At 41.1% G+C, this 15679-nt stretch overlaps 2 protein-coding genes across 4 annotated transcripts in view; one reads left to right on the top strand and one right to left on the bottom strand.

Moving 5' to 3' along the window:
• Window positions 1–15679, bottom strand: part of mettl9 (methyltransferase 9, His-X-His N1-histidine) — a 32284-nt gene that overhangs the window by 1699 nt on the left and 14906 nt on the right. The window lies entirely within an intron of this gene.
• LOC122560603 (immunoglobulin superfamily member 6-like) lies at window positions 1080–15651 on the top strand. Of its 3 annotated transcripts, none has more exons than XM_043711401.2 (6): window positions 1080–1199; window positions 9064–9423; window positions 11017–11108; window positions 12201–12257; window positions 13238–13324; window positions 15336–15651. In XM_043711401.2, exons 1-6 carry the CDS (start codon window positions 1133–1135, stop codon window positions 15378–15380), a joined length of 708 nt encoding a protein of 235 aa, XP_043567336.2. In that variant the 5' UTR covers window positions 1080–1132; the 3' UTR covers window positions 15381–15651. The 3 variants fall into 3 exon arrangements, with proteins under 3 accessions (XP_043567336.2, XP_043567335.2, XP_043567337.2); XM_043711400.2 differs by having other exon boundaries at window positions 13238–13339; XM_043711402.2 differs by lacking the exon at window positions 13238–13324.

The following is a 15679-nucleotide window of genomic DNA, read 5'->3' as shown; positions in this document are numbered from 1 at the left end:
GTGGACAATGCAGACCCTACTTAGCGGATCAGTGTCAAACCAGTTTATGTCTGAGATAGCCACAAAGACTGAGGAACACTTAGAATGGATTCTGAGTGGAGGTAAAAACCTGGGAACTATTTAAAAGGCAGCAAGATGCTTCTTTGATGCAAACGTAGGGTCTGAGATGATATCAAGGTGGGCTGAATGGTTTTCTTCATCTACCATTAGCTTGTCATCTTGTAATAATTGGGGTCAGTTACAATTCACCACAGAAATTGCCTCCCAAGAAGGGGGGGAGGGGGGGAGGGGGGAGAGAAGAGAGAGAGAGAGAGAGAGAGAGAGAGAGAGAGAGAGAGAGAGAGAGAAAGAAAGAGAGAGAGAGAAAGAGAGAGAGAGAGAAAGAGAAAGAGAGAGATACATATATAAAAGGAATAACCAGATTGGTGGTTTGGGGGAAAAGAGGAACTGGGGGTCCCATGCACAGACCCCATTGCTGGGAAAAGAATCAGGTGTCCTTTTTTAATCTTGGGGGCTGCATGTCCACAACTTTTTTTTAAAAAATCATTTTAAAATTGGTTTACCTCCACAGGACAGAACATTGAATGCAAGCAGTAAAGTATTAGACTTGCTTACAGCTGAAGTTGTATCATAAGGTGACAAATCTGCAAGTATAACTTAGCCACAATAACCAAACACACTCATTTCACTCAAATCTATGCATGTAGAAACCACAATCCATAGGCTCCTATACATGCACAAACATCTATAATCCATACAATCTACAGGTAGAGAACCTAAATACATTGCACTGATAACCCACATGCAAACTATAGTGAAAATCTAATACATACATAAACTTGCATAATCCATACATAGAACCTACATACATGCACTCAGTTCACCATGGGCCTCAAAAGTTAAAAATGAGTCAAACCTTAACCCCTCAGGTGCTTTTCACATGTGCCTCTCATGCAACACTGAGTCAATTATTATTGTGTAGTGTCTGCAAAAGGACACAAAATCATTCCTACACACACTCCCACACAACTTCCTCTCCCAGTGATATTGCAGCAACAGCTTCAGAAAGGAAATAATTTCTCAATCTGGAACAGGCACACACAGTTCTCCTTCAGTGCAAAGTGGTTGAACAATGGAACTTATGAGAGTTACACAGGTTTTCTTGCTTTACCTTCAAGCTTCCAACTTTTACATAGCAGGTGAGAAACTCTAACTCATTTTACTCTGCTGTTCCTATCTACCCAGCCCAATGAAGAGCTCAACAGCTGACACAATGGGCATCAGGTGAATTGCGATATTTCTTAGGTATATCACCCTTTTCATGCCTAGACAGTGAATATTATTGTAGCTAATTAATTGCTGAGAAACTGAACCCAGTTTGAGCTTGTAAAGAAACAACCTGGACTGACATTGCTGGATCTTGTCCCAGAGACGATACTCAAAGCTTTTTCATTATTTCCTCTGTTGAAATTAGCGAACCTAGCACTGACTGAGGGATGGGGGTGGAAGTGGGGTCCAAGCCTGACACAGTCCTGGGCTGTGAGATTCAAACATATTCACAGTTCACACTAATTGAATGAACGTAAAGATGACAAAAAGAATAGAGGACAACAGAGTGGGTAAACATGATTACAATTATTTGTTGGCATAAAGGGTAAACGCTAGCAAGGACTAATTGAAAAGGGGCAATAGTTTTTTTTTGCCTATGCTGTAACCTCTAACAGTTGCCCCAGAAATGTTTGATGGGACAGTGGAGCTTTACTTTGTATCTAATATGTACTGTGCTTGCCCTTGAAGCACTGCTCTGTTGGAGGTGCACTCTTTCAAATGAGATACTAAATTGAGGCTCCGTCTGTCTGTTGGGGTGAATATACAGTACAAGGATCCTCACCCTCCACTCAAAAACGACCAGGCAGACCTCCTGGTGCTTAAGTTAATATGCATAAGATACTAAAATCAATAAATCAAATTAAATGGCAATTTACACCAATGCGATCCATCTGTAAACAAAATTGATGTTCATGAGCATTTGAGATATAAAAATAGACTGGAAAGACTGGGACTTTTTTCACAGAAGTGTAGGAGGTTGAAGGTGGTCTTACTGAGGTTTACACAGTCATGAGGGGCATAGATAAAGTGAACGACTAAGATCTTTTCCCCTCAGGTTGGGGTTCAAAACTAGAGGGTATTTTTTAAGGTGAGAGAAGAAAGACTTAAAGGACATGGGGCAACTTTAAAAAAAATAGAGTTAAGTTCGTGTGTGAAATGAACTGCCAGAGGAAGTTTTGGATGCGGGTACAGTTACAAATTTAACCAAATATCTTTTAAGTTCATAAATAGAAAAGGTTGGAGGGAAATGGAACAAGCACAAGCAAGTGGGACTAGTTTAGTTGGGAACATGGTTGGTGTGGACTGAACAGAAGGTTCTGTTTCCGTGCTGTATGACTGTAGGAGAACAGTAACAACACATTGTAGTAAATTTGTGGGCGGCATGGTGGCAGAGTGGTTAGCACTGCTGCCTCACAGCGCCAGAGACCTGGGTTCAATTCCCTCCTCAGGCGACTGACTGTGTGGAGTTTGCACATTCTCCCCGTGTCTGCGTGGGTTTCCTTCGGATGTTCCGGTTTCCTCCCAGTCCAAAAATGTGCAGGTTAGGTGAATTGGCTATGCTAAATTGCCCGTAGTGTTAGGTGAAGGGGTAAATGTAGGGGAATGGGTGTGGGTGGGTTGCGCTTCGGGGGGTCGGTGTGGACTTGTTGGGCCGAAGGGCCTGTTTCCACATTGTAAGTAATTAAAAATCTTATGTGAAGTGCTTTGGAATATTACTGAGAAATTTTGTACAGGTTTGTTTAAATATCCCTTCCCTTACTTTTACTCAAAGATCTACTCCGCATTTTTTCATTGAGTACTGGGACTGAAGTTGTGTAAAGTTGTCGCTGTTATCAGAAACCAACCACACCTTAAGTCTTAATTGTGACTTTTATGTTATACTGAAAAATTCCAGCTCCAAAGAGATTGTGTTGTTGTGTTCTTTCAAAAAAAAACATTAAAATCTTAGATGACCAGGATAATTTTTCAAATTATCTAAAATGTATTTCTCTAGAAGTTGGCTTTTTGTGAATTGTGAGCCAGTGAGGACAAAAACATTTCACAAATAGCTTCATCATCAAAACACAAAAATGTCTATAAAAGCACCAACTAAAATTTGGAACAGAAACATTTGGGATGGATATTTTTCTCCAGGAAAAGCCACTGTGGTTTGATTGGGTTATTCTCAGAATTATTACAGTGCAGGAGGAGGCCATTCAGCCAGTTATCCCTGAGCTGGCTCTCTGAAGGAGCAGTTCAACCAATTAACTGATATTTGTTAAAAATGTATTGGATATAACTGCAGCTAAAATGAAGTAATTCTGCAGATATATGTCCTTACTTCCTCAATTGTTCAACACTGAAGTATGTTGGTGTAAAAATAGTTCAATACTAGGAATTATTTCCACTTCAGTATGATTGCATAACTTCTGCTCATGTGACATTGCCACTTGCAACAAAATATTTGGCAAAAGTCCCTCTTTTTGTTGCATTAGTGCATGTCAAATAGCACTCCCCAAGATTTTGTTCATTACGAGCTTAAATGGCAAATGTCACCTGCTATTCTGCTATGGGTGGGCATCACAGCTAAGTTCAATCCACTGACATGTGCCCACTGCTAACAGTGAGTCACTCCAACACAGATCACAATCTGTGAATTCATGTGATCCAACGCTTTAATAGACATCCTTCGATATTAATCGTGTCCTTCTATTGACCACTTGTAGTCAACTAGGGTAAAATAATTTGTCAAATTCCCCTCAAGAAAGAAGCGGCTGGCAGGGAACTTCATCCAACCTCCCCCCGTCGGTCGTCTTTGGACATCTCCCAGTCAGTTGATAGTCAGCAACAATGAGACAATAGCTGGAGGACATAATGTAAATAAGAATAAAGAATAGGCCACTCAGCCCATCAGACTACCCTAGCTTCAATCATGAGTGATCACTATTGTGGACTCTGTTCCTCAATCCTAGGACATTAAAAGGAAGTAGCTTTGGATTCACTAGTAACCTTCTAAATTCCCTAGATTCTTGAAAGCACCAGAGGATTGGAAAACTGCCATTTATAGTCACAAAACATCTTAAGTCAAAAAAGGGAAGGGGACCAAAAGAAAGAGATAACTTCCCGCCAGTGAACGTAACATCAATTGTTTGGAAAACGTTAGAGTCTATTGTAAAGCAAGTGACAGCAGAGTATTTAGAAACGCATAATAGAACTGCAAGGTGGCTCAGTGGTCAGCACCGTTGCCTCTCAGCACCAGAAACATGGGTTCAATTCCAGCCCAGGGCAACTGTCTGTGTGGAGCTTGCACCTTCTCCCTGTGTCTGTGTGGGTTTCTACCAGGTGCTCCAGTTTCCTCCGACAGTACAGGTCTGGTGGATCGGTCATGGGGAAACTGTCCATAGTGTCCAGGGATGTGCAGGCTATGTGGATTAGCTGTGGGGATCAGGTAAGGTCAGTGGGGAATACTCTTTGGAGGGTCAATGCAGACTTGATAGGCTAAGTGGCCTCTTTCCGCACTGTTGGGATTTTATTCTATTAGCATGACTTCATGAAGGAGAATTCATGCCTGACAAATTCATTAGAATTCTCTGAGGGGGTATCAAGCAGGATTGATAAAAAACAGGATTTCCAAAAAGATACTTGGTAATGTGCAACATGTTAAGCTACTTAATAAAAGCCATTAGACTACAAGACATAACAGGCCCACATTTACTTCACTAATCTCTTCCTATTGACCTGTTTATAAAAATACTTACAATATGTTTTAAGACAAAAAGATGTGGCAGTGGAAGGTTACTCAGCCCATTCTTCTGCTGTGAAGGCCAACATACCATTTGTCATCTTCGCTTCCTGCTGCATCTGCATCACCATTCAAAGAGATCATGGCTGATCTAATAGTCCTCAAAAGCAGCAACAAACCTGAGGATTTGTAGCAGTTCAGATTTCAAAGGAGACCAAAAGGATTTATTAAAGGGAGGAAACAGGAGTCCAACAGAACATTCAAACTGATTGTGAGCGTTTCTATACACAAGTGAGGAGTGAAGACAAATATAGGTCTTTTGGCCAAAAACAGGGGCACAGTTGTAATGGGAATAAAGATATGACAGACCAACAACAATATATTTTGGTTCTATCTTCACAGGTGAGGATACAAATAACGTCCCAAAAATGTTGGATGTCACAGGGCCTGGTGAGAGGCAGAATCTGAAGAAAATTAGTATTAGTAGGGAAAAAGTGTTGGGCAATTGATGGGATTAAGACTGATAAATCCCAAATAGAAATAATGGGTGGTCATCTCTCAGATTTTATAGACTCTGAAACGGTTCCTATAGATTGGAGGATTGCCAACGTAACCCAATTATTTTTAAAAAAGGAAATAGAGTGAAAACAGAATTATAGACAGGATAGGCGGACATCTGTTGTAGGGAAAATACTAACATTCATTATAAAAAAATTCAGTAGAAGAAAACAGGGACAGCATTCAGCAGAATAAGCATGGATTTACACAAGGGAAATCATACTTGACAAATCTACTGGAATTTTTTGAGAATGTAACTAGTACAGTTGATAAGGAGGAGCCAGTAGATGTAGTTGAATTGGATTTTCAAAAGGCTTTTAGTAATTAGGCATAAGAAATTAACATGTAAAATTAAAGTACATGGGATTATGGGGTAGTGTACTGATATAGATTCTGAACTGGTTGGCAGAGAGTAGGAACAAACAGGTCTTTTTCTGAGTGGCACTGAGTGACTAGTGGGATCAGTATTTGGATGATGTGGTTAATATATCACAATATATTAACAATTTAAATGAGGGAACTAAACATAATATCTCCAAGTTTTCAGACAACAACTTGCAGTAAGGCGGATGCAGAAATGCTTCAGTGCGATTAGTACAAGTTGAGTAAGTGGGCAAATGCATGGAAGTGTAATGTGGATAAATATGAAGTTATCCACTTTGATAGTAAAAACAAGAAGGCAGGTTATTTGAATGGTGGTAGATTGGAAAAGGGGGAGGTGCAATGAGACATAGGTATCCTTGTACAACTGTCCAATTGTATAGAAACATGCAGATACAGCAGGAAGCGAAGACAACAAATGGTATGTTGGCCTTCACAGCAGAAGAATTCAAAAATCAGGTACAAGGATGTCTTGCTGTAATTGTACAGGATGTTGGTGAAACCAGACGTGGAGTATTGTGTGCAGTTTTGGTCTCCTTATTCGAGAAAGGATCTTCTGGCTATGGGAAGATTGCAATAAAGATTTAGCAGACCGTCTCCTGGGATAGTAAGATTGCCAAATAAAGAGAGACTAGATCAGTTAGGACTGTATTCACTGGTATTTAGAAGTATAAAAGGGACCTTGGTGTGCAAGTCCATAGATCCTGAAGATGTCAGCACAGGCAGATAGGTTGGGAAAGAGGGCATATGGGATGCTTGCCTTCATTAGCTGGGGCATATAATGTGGAAGCAGGAAAGTCTTGTTACAACTTTATTGGTGAGGCCACAGATGGAACATTGTGTGCAGTTCTGGTCACTAGACTAAAGTAGACTATGGATGAAGTGGAGGTGAATGGGATTAGTGTAGTTTGGTATTTGTTGGTTGACATAGACATAGTGGACTGAAGGGCCTGTATCTATGCCAGCTGACTGTGAAGTGTGGATCACAAAACTTATAAAGTTTCACAGGATGAGACTACTAAACACAGGAAGGATGTCCCTGATGACTGGAGAGTCACAGTTTAAAGATACAGGGTAGGCCACTTAGAATCGCAATGAGAACAAATTTCTTCAGAGTGTGGTGAGCCTGGGGAAATGCTGGCACAGAAAGTGGTTGAGGCCAAAACATTGTATGCTTTCAAAGAGCAGTTGGATATTGTTCTTAGGGCTAAAGGAATCAAAAGGTATGGGGAGAAAACAGGAACAGGGGATTGAGTTAGATAATCAGCAATTATCATATTGAAGGGCCAAATGGCCTACCCCTGTTTTCTATTTTTTTTTAAACCAAGGAGATCAAGAAAAGTTTAAGTCAACGAAAATTTAGGGGAAATCATTCCACTGGTTGGAAGTCAGAATTCAAAAAGTTTGAAAGTGGAAGATAAATTTACCTCAAAAGTCCCCAGTACACCTTAGAAAATTCAATCATGGGGCACCTACTGAGACAGACATAGAATGGGGCCAGAACTTCTGAAGTGCTGCTCCTCCAACCACAGGTTAATATTCTCCCACACCTGACTGGAGGCGCACCAACTGTTGGGGAAGTACGTGGTGAGTGTGAGGGAGTAATTAGAGGAGCCCGAGCAACCTTTCCCTTGGACCAGGGCTTTTGACAGGAGTTGGACTTTTGAGAGCTATTGCCTTGGGCCAAACCAGGGAAGGGAGCGTCTGCTGAGGATGTTGCTGGAAGGATGCTGCAAGATGAGGTTGGAGGAATGAGGAGATTGCAACGGGGGTGGGCCTCCTTGAATTTTATTTTATGATGCTTGTGTGAAGTGTCATGGAACATTCAATTAAACAGACGATATCAGTTGCTGCCTACTGCTCTTGTCCTTCAATGTGATAGAGGTGGTGTATTGAAAGGAACTATTGAAGGCACCTCAAAGCTCCTGCAGCAACAAGAGACTATATAGATGAAATGCTGCCGCTGCCACTGCACTGGTGATGGAAGCCTAATGGAGGGTAGCCAATCAACTGGGATGTTTTTTCCTGAATGATGTGAAGCTTCTTTGTTAATTACATGTTAATCAAATTAAGGTTAAGGATGTACATGGCAGGCATTGTTTGATTAATCTCAAGTTCATATAAAAAGTGACCTCTTCCGCAACTGGTGAGTGCTTACAAAATCAAATTTCTCTAAATTGACACTGACTTTCACAATCGGATTTTTGTGACAGTGCCCCTTTAAGGAACATCACCTTTTAATGAACTAATTTGATTCCTTAACGGAGCGATCCAGAGCCCCTGCTTTAAATGCTGGTTAAATCAATTAGTTCATTCAGTTGATGTGATGTCACCAAGTTTGAAAACGTAAAGAGGTTTTGAGCAGTGGGCTCTGGAGAAGTTGGGCTGCATTATCATCCCCAAGGGTGATTTGTTTTTTTAAAAATAAGTCTCTTTTCTAATTGTGGTATGATGTGGAGGTGGACAAAGTCACATGACACCAGGTTATAGTCATACAGGATTATTTGGAATGTTGTGTGACTTCTGACCTTAAATTTTAATAGTCTCTGTTAACGTGTCGAGCTTTTGGTAATACGCCACTAAGGACTGTTCAAACCCTTCATTTATTTTAAAAAATACAAAGAGATTTGCTGTGATAGTGACATGAGTTGGGAATATGCTGGGCAGTGGGAGAGGGGGCTGGATGAAGCCACAAGCTTTGTGTCTGTGGATATCCAGCTTGTAGCCAATACCATCCAGAGCCTCAAGCTTGTGGTGCTCAGAGGGCATGACATTCATGGATTGAAGGTGGTTTACACATGTGATGGCTTCCGGTCCAAAGTGACTCCTGTTCAGACGAAACCTCACTTTGGCTTTGGGTTGCAAAACCTCCTTTTGAAACACTATGCTGAAATCTGAAAGGTCTCATGGAAATCCCCACCATCCCATTCTGATGTTTTGGAGGCTTTTCCTATTTTGGCTGCTGCTCAGAGGTGTCAATGCTATGACCTCACATTTGCTCAAACAGTTCGTAGATTTCCAGGCCACCTATATTTCCTGGGATCTTGCACAGTCCACGTACTATGTGTAAACACATTGTCGCCTCTTTCAACAATGGTAACACTATTGTGGATGACGATGTTGATTTTTGTTGGAGATAGTCATTGCCTGGCACTTGTGAAGCATGAATGTTTCTTACCACTTATCAGCCCAAGCCTGAATGAGCAAAATTACCTTTTCTCAAGTCATGTTTAACATTTAATATTGGGCATCAAGGAAAAGCACAATGAAATAATTGTTTGTATTTTCAACAGGCTTTGCTGCTAAAGACTGTACCGTAACTGTCAATCAAGAACCTTTCATTGAAGGTCACTTGACCAACAACGTGACCATCAACTGCACTTTCATTTCCAATTGTGTGGATACACCCAGTGTGCTGTGGTTCAGGATCAACAGCAACAGAACGACAAATCTGTGCTCAGGAGTCTGTTCAAGTATACCGTCTAATGGGAGGTTTATTCTGGCAGGTGCAAGTTCTGGTGGCAATGCTGCCTTGAGAATTCAGCAATTGACCCAGGCTGACAATGGCATGTATTATTGTGGTGTCTGCTTCCAGAAATCCACTTCCATCAAATCCAAGCAAATGGGAAATGGTACAATGCTGGTGCTCAAAGGTTAGTTACACAGGTTTCAAGTTTCTTAGAAAGAGATGGTATCAGTGTGTGGTACACCTGTGCAGAAAATAGTGTATAATTATTGCATGATATTTATTTTTGGAAACACTTGTGCATAAGTGAATTTGCCAAAACTATGGCAAATAGATGAGTGGGGAACACAGTGAGTGAAAGTGAAGGCAAAATGTTGACCTGGTTAGATTCAGAACAAAAAGGACACAGATTAAGGATAATGGGCAGATACTCTAATGAGCAGGACAAGACACTGCCAGGGTTTGTACTGGGACATCAACTCTCACTTTATTTATCAATGACATGATAGAATAGTCAGCCATGTTACCAACATAGATAAATGTGGGGGTAATCCACGTTGGACTTCAAATGGATAGAATAAAGTATTTTCCAAATAGTGAAAAGCTAGAACCTGCATTTCAAGGGTTACGTTACAAGGAAACATTATACAAACTAAGTTGCATTCTCCAGTTTAGAAGGTTGACGGCTGATTTGAACGACATTCATGATATTAAAGGAAACAGAGTAGTTTGAGAATAATAATTTCCATTGGTCAGGGAGTCTGGGATTGGCTCAGTTTCCTAAACTTATCAGGAGTGAGATTGTGAAATACTTCCACATGCAAGAGGTGGTACAAGTTTGGAACTCTGTCTTCTGTTCATTGCAATTCACATGAGACCAATTGTAAATTTTAAACCTGAGCTAGATGGGTGTTTGCTAACCAAAAGGTTAGGTCCCTGATCAGCCATGATCTTATTGAATAGTAGAGAGGTTCCAGGGGTTAAAAGGCCCTCGACTGCTCATGTTCCTTGGGAAAACATACACATCACAGCCCACTACGCGGTCAGTCACAAAAAAATTATTTCAATGTGTAGTTGAGTAGTCCCATAAACTGAAGTTATATCACTGTATAAGCTAATGGTCTTCATTTGTTAAGGTTTATATGCTATGGTCTCTGTGATGGAAGTCAGTTCAAAGGCTAATTTATCATTGAGAGATGTAAATAATCTGCATATGCGTACACTTCTTTTGCAGACTATGTTAAAGGACACTCCATCAAAAAAAAAAGGTTTACTTATTGAAGCACACAACAACATCTGAACAGATTATTGAGCTCTGGTCATCATTGGAACATCAATTACAAACTAACTGGGACTTCAATTAGGTTAAATGGGATTGTGCATAGTTTTGGATATCATGGTATGGAGAGGATTTACAATGGTTATTCCAGAACAAAGTTTATATCTATCAAAATAGATTGGGGTTCTTTACAATGGAAAAGGAAAGGTGAATGAGGTGACCCAATAGCAATCTTAAGTTTAGGGAGAGTTGTAGACAACAGGTTTCCATTTGTTGTACAAAGTGCAGAGTTTGGAAGAAGCCCATTCAGCTCATCATTTCCTGATCTGGACACACACCCATCCCAAGCTCCTGTGAAGCACAGGAATTTCAGGAACTATGGCAACAATGACTACAGAAGTACAACAAAATAAGTTACAATGAAAGACTAAAATAAACTCAATGATTTCTGGTTGGTATTAAATAAGCTCCAGTAAGAGATTTGTATATTTTTAATTGCAGGATCTACTGACACAGGATCAAATGAATTGCTGGAATCAACACTGTTAATCATTCTCACCCTATACACCATCTGCATTACCATTCTCCTTGTCGTGAGTTGCTGAAAGCCACTTTCAACTTCTATTTTTCTATTCAGGGTGAGGTTAAACAAGTGCAAAGGAAAAGGAACTTTGGGACAGCTGAGTGAACTTTTAAAAAAAAAGTCTCATCTCGGGATGTTGAGGTCCCTGACAAGTCAATGCTAATTGCTGGTCTCTCTGTTCACGAAGAACAGTTTCTTATTTACTCCAGCAACATCCTTCATAAATTTTAAACATGTCTCTTCAATCTCCCATTAGCCCACTCTGCTCCAATCCAAACAGTCCACATAACTGAAGCCCTCATCCAGAGATAGCATCCCAAATCATCATTTGTATTCTCATTATTTCACCCTAAATTCATTCCTTTAGTACTCCATGCCTCTACTTACATTGGGGGTACAACTAAAGAAGAAACAAATTTAAATCAGATTCAGTGCTACAACAACCACTGAGGAAGGCCAAGGAGGTGGGTCCTGAACACACCCCAAACCAGAATGGAGGTCAAATCCCAAAGTGTTATCACTAATCTGATCCAAACTGCGGTTGTCCAACCAACCTCATCAACCTCCTTCGCCAAGGAGTCCCAGGTTGATGCGATAACTTGCATATTTGCTGTAAGTTATCAGGTAATGACTATGGAGAAAGATTCTTTCCATTGCGTGAGTAAGAAGGAATTGCTCCCTCCCACTTCCTATCTGCCATTAGCATGTGTTGAAAGGATTTGCAGGTTGATAAAGACAGCAAGTTTCCTCCCTCCCCTCCCCCCCCCCCCCCCCCAAGGGACCAAGGGACAGCTGTGATCCAGTCAGGTCTGATGGCAATGAACAGCATCTTGATCACTTTTAATGATCCCAATTCTATATTTTTTCCCAATGTTTTTCCTTTAACTGTACTGAAATTCACCTTCTCTAGATTACTAGTCTAGCCACATAACCAATACTGCCAGAATCCATTGCTATGCTGAACAAGCTGTGTTTGATAATGGAAATTGATTAGCGCCATCTACTTGGTGTGGTTCAAATGGCAAGGACAGGATTTTCAAAATTTGTAAACTAAGGTCAACAGTGCAGCCTGCATATCTCATTCACTGCTATCTTTCTACAGCAAACCATCAGATTGATGCAAAAGGGTAATTCCAATCATAACCACAGCAGAAACAGCGTATGTATACATTGTTATCTTTTTAACTTGGAAAAGCATTCTTCTTTTTAGAATGGTGTTACAAATTAACAATTTTCCTACTTATTCTGGGCAGTATTGATCCAAAGGGTTCAAAACACCAGTCAGAACCACCAGAAGGGGCAGGGATTGACTATTCTCCCTCTCTACCATGTCCAATCAGATCCTCCTCCATTAACCAAAATCTCCAAAAGTAGTTAACAACAGCAAACTGCTCATTTAGTACTCTAACAGCTGGGATCTCACTGGGCAACCACTGGCTGCTGCCTTAAAATGTAGGTCAGTGTTTTCAATTTGTTTTTCTTCCCACAAAGACTGCAGTTTAAAGGCCAGAGATTTCTCATGATGAATCCCCTCCAAACACAACGGAGAGCTGTAACTGCAGGAGAGTAATTGGGAGGTGGGGTGACAAAAATGCAAGAATTTTATTCACGATTGTCTACTGATTAAAAACTCTAAGCAAGCCACCGACCCCAAATCCAGAAACAGACTCTTGCTTTCAGAGTACAAGGTTTTAAGCCCCACTCCAAAAAACTGAACTCACAAATCTCAGCTGAAGTTCCCAGTGTAATACTGAGGGAGTGCAGCACTGCCAGGGGATCTCCTGCACATGCAACTTTTAAGTGCCATCTCTTCACCTGTACTCTCATGAATGTAAATGACGCAACTCTGAAGAATAGCAGGGATATTCACCCAGAAATCTTCAGCCACTGTATATACTTAAAGATCACCAAAATTGGATTATCTGGTCAATACCAAATTGTTGCTGTGGGAGTTTCTCTGTACAAACGGGTTGCCGTGTTTGCTAGGTTACAACAGTGGCTACAATTCAAAAAGTGCTTCATTAGTTTTAATTCATTTTGGGACATCTGACGATTGCAAACGGCACCATCAAAACACAAGTAATCTTTTCAAGATTTGTCCCTCCAAACTTCTGTCTATTTTTTGTTGTCTGCCCACAGCCAAATGAAGAACAGAAGAGCCGAGCTTTCAAGGAGCTCGCTCAGGAATTCAACAAAAAGTACAGTAATAAAAACCAAGAGGTAGAAGTAAGTGCAGAAAAGGTGAGAGTCGGGGTATATATAGCCTTTGTTTGTGGAGGAAAACTCTGTACAGGGAGCTTATTGAATGAGAGGAAGCAGGTTTCTGCTGCACTGAGTCACTGGCGGAGACTGAACTGATTCAGAACCCATTCACATGCACAGAATTAAAATCAGGTCCACCTGAGTTTTTCAAACATCAGCTCTTAGGAGTAGTTTCGATTTCACTGCAGCCTCGTACAAATGCTGGAAAGATACACATGCTGTTAAGTATCAGAAGAGACCAGAGTTATTGGAAACTAGGACACAAAATCTCATGAGATAGGTGTTGCAAGCCTTCCCAAATGTCCTGCTAGTAACTGTAGTGATTGTAAGGAGATCAGTCAGGTGGATCTCATAGAATGAGTTCCCTGACAGGGTCTGTTAATCTGGGCCAATCAGGGAGCCCTGGCTGACCTATAAACAGGGGTGTCAGGGATTCTGTTCACCCAAGAGCAGGCTCTGAGGAAGTCGGATCAGTGTCAAACACTTTCCATGCGTAAATAAAGTGTGACTTGGTGATGTGATACCAGTCTCTAGAGTTATTTCAGTAAGGTCCCCTTGCATCTACCTATCAGTTTCATTAAACCTGCAATTGATCATTATGGGATGCATTCATGGCCTGAGGATTAGTATGTTACTACAGAGGAGCATTCTGTTTAATCCATTCACAGGGTGTAGATGTAGATGTTGCTGTCAAGGCCAGCATTTATTACCCATCCCCATTCCTGTGGGGAAGGTGATGGTGAGCTACTTTCCTGAACTGGTGCAGTCCAGATGATGTGGATACACTCAATGCTGTTCCAGGATTTGGACTCAGCAACAGTGAAGGGATAAAATATAGTTTCAAGTTGGAATGGTGTGTGGTTTGAAAGGGAACTTGCAGGTGGTGGGGTTTCCACTTGCCTGTTGCCCTTGCGTATGGTATGAGAGAGGGGCTGGAGGTTGGAAGATGTTGAAGGCAGTTTGGTGAATTGCTGCAGAGCATTTTGTAGATAGTCATATCACATGGAAACAGACCCCTCGGTCCAACTTGTCCACGTTGACCAATTTTCCAAACTGAACTAACCCCATTTGCCTGCATTTGGCCCATATCCCTCTAGATCTTTCCTATTCATGTACCTGTCCAAATTTATTTTAAATGTTGTAACCATACCTGCGAAAGTGGTAGATGCTGGTGGTTCTAACTAACCTTTGTAGTACCTACTGGAAAAATACCTGATTTCTGCTGAACTGTATGGAAAGAATCCAGAATGTTTCATTATTCCTTCATCTTTCCATCCTGGACTCATCTTCACTGTGCTTTCTCATTACTAAATCTCACCAGCCCTCACTCCCAACCTAAAAAGTGCTCTCCTACTTTGGTTAGATCAGAATTATAAAGAGCAGTCTCGGACTTGCATCAAAACACAAGGATCATTTTCCTGCCTACAACAAATGCTGGAGATCACAGCAGGTCAGGCAGTGTCTATCAAGAGAGAGCAAGTTAATGGTCTGAGTCTGGATGATTCTAGCATCTGCAGTCATTTACACCAGTTTTCCTGCCGAGGTCTGGTTTATCTCAAGGACAAGCGAGGAAGTTTCGACCCAGTTAAAGTCTAGTGCTACCCCAGGTTGGGCAGGGCAGGGCAGGCTGATTTAAAGCTGTTTCTAATGTGGCCACTGAAAAACAACATTAAAAATCACACAACACCGGGTTATAGTCCAACAGATTTATCTGGAAGTACTAGCTTTCGGATTTTTATCTCTCCGACCCCTCGGCTCACAAGCCTCATTCCTGACGAAGGGCTCTTGCCTGAAACGTCAATTCTGCTGCTCCTTGACTGTTGTGCTTTTCTAGCATCCCACTCTCGAATCGGATCTCCAGCGTCTGCAGTCCTCACTTTCTCCTTGTTGATTTTTAACTTTGTCCACCCCAGTGCAGCACCAACCCTTCACATTACTGCATAATAATGTACAGGTATTCCTTTTGTATTTGCAGGAAGAGGCACAACCCCATAATGACAGAATCTATCAAAATGCCTGAGGGTTCAATCACCAAGCAACTAAGATAAGAATGGAATTCTCAGGACAGTGTTAATGGCCTTTCACGTGGAAAAGAAGATAAAGGAGGCTCTCAGTTAACCAGCTTAAATCAGCAGGAAGCAATGCAAGGGTGACCTGTGTGTTAAGATTTCAATCTGTGTTTCATTCAGGCTTTTCATTCTTGGTGACCTTGTCATATCCAGACAGCATTGCTTTCCTCTTTCAGACTACTCTTTGAACTAATTAAATTCAGATCTGAATCCTGAAGTCTATCATGAAGTGCTAATTGGTGATCATGAT

The sequence above is a fragment of the Chiloscyllium plagiosum genome, unplaced genomic scaffold (assembly GCF_037043375.1).
Source record: "Chiloscyllium plagiosum isolate Xiang-an unplaced genomic scaffold, Cpla_swu_hap1 HiC_scaffold_20, whole genome shotgun sequence".
In the NCBI taxonomy this organism is placed as follows: Eukaryota; Metazoa; Chordata; class Chondrichthyes; order Orectolobiformes; family Hemiscylliidae; genus Chiloscyllium; species Chiloscyllium plagiosum.
The sequence above is the reverse complement of the archived record's forward strand: the minus strand, read 5'-3'. Positions and strand labels throughout refer to the sequence as shown.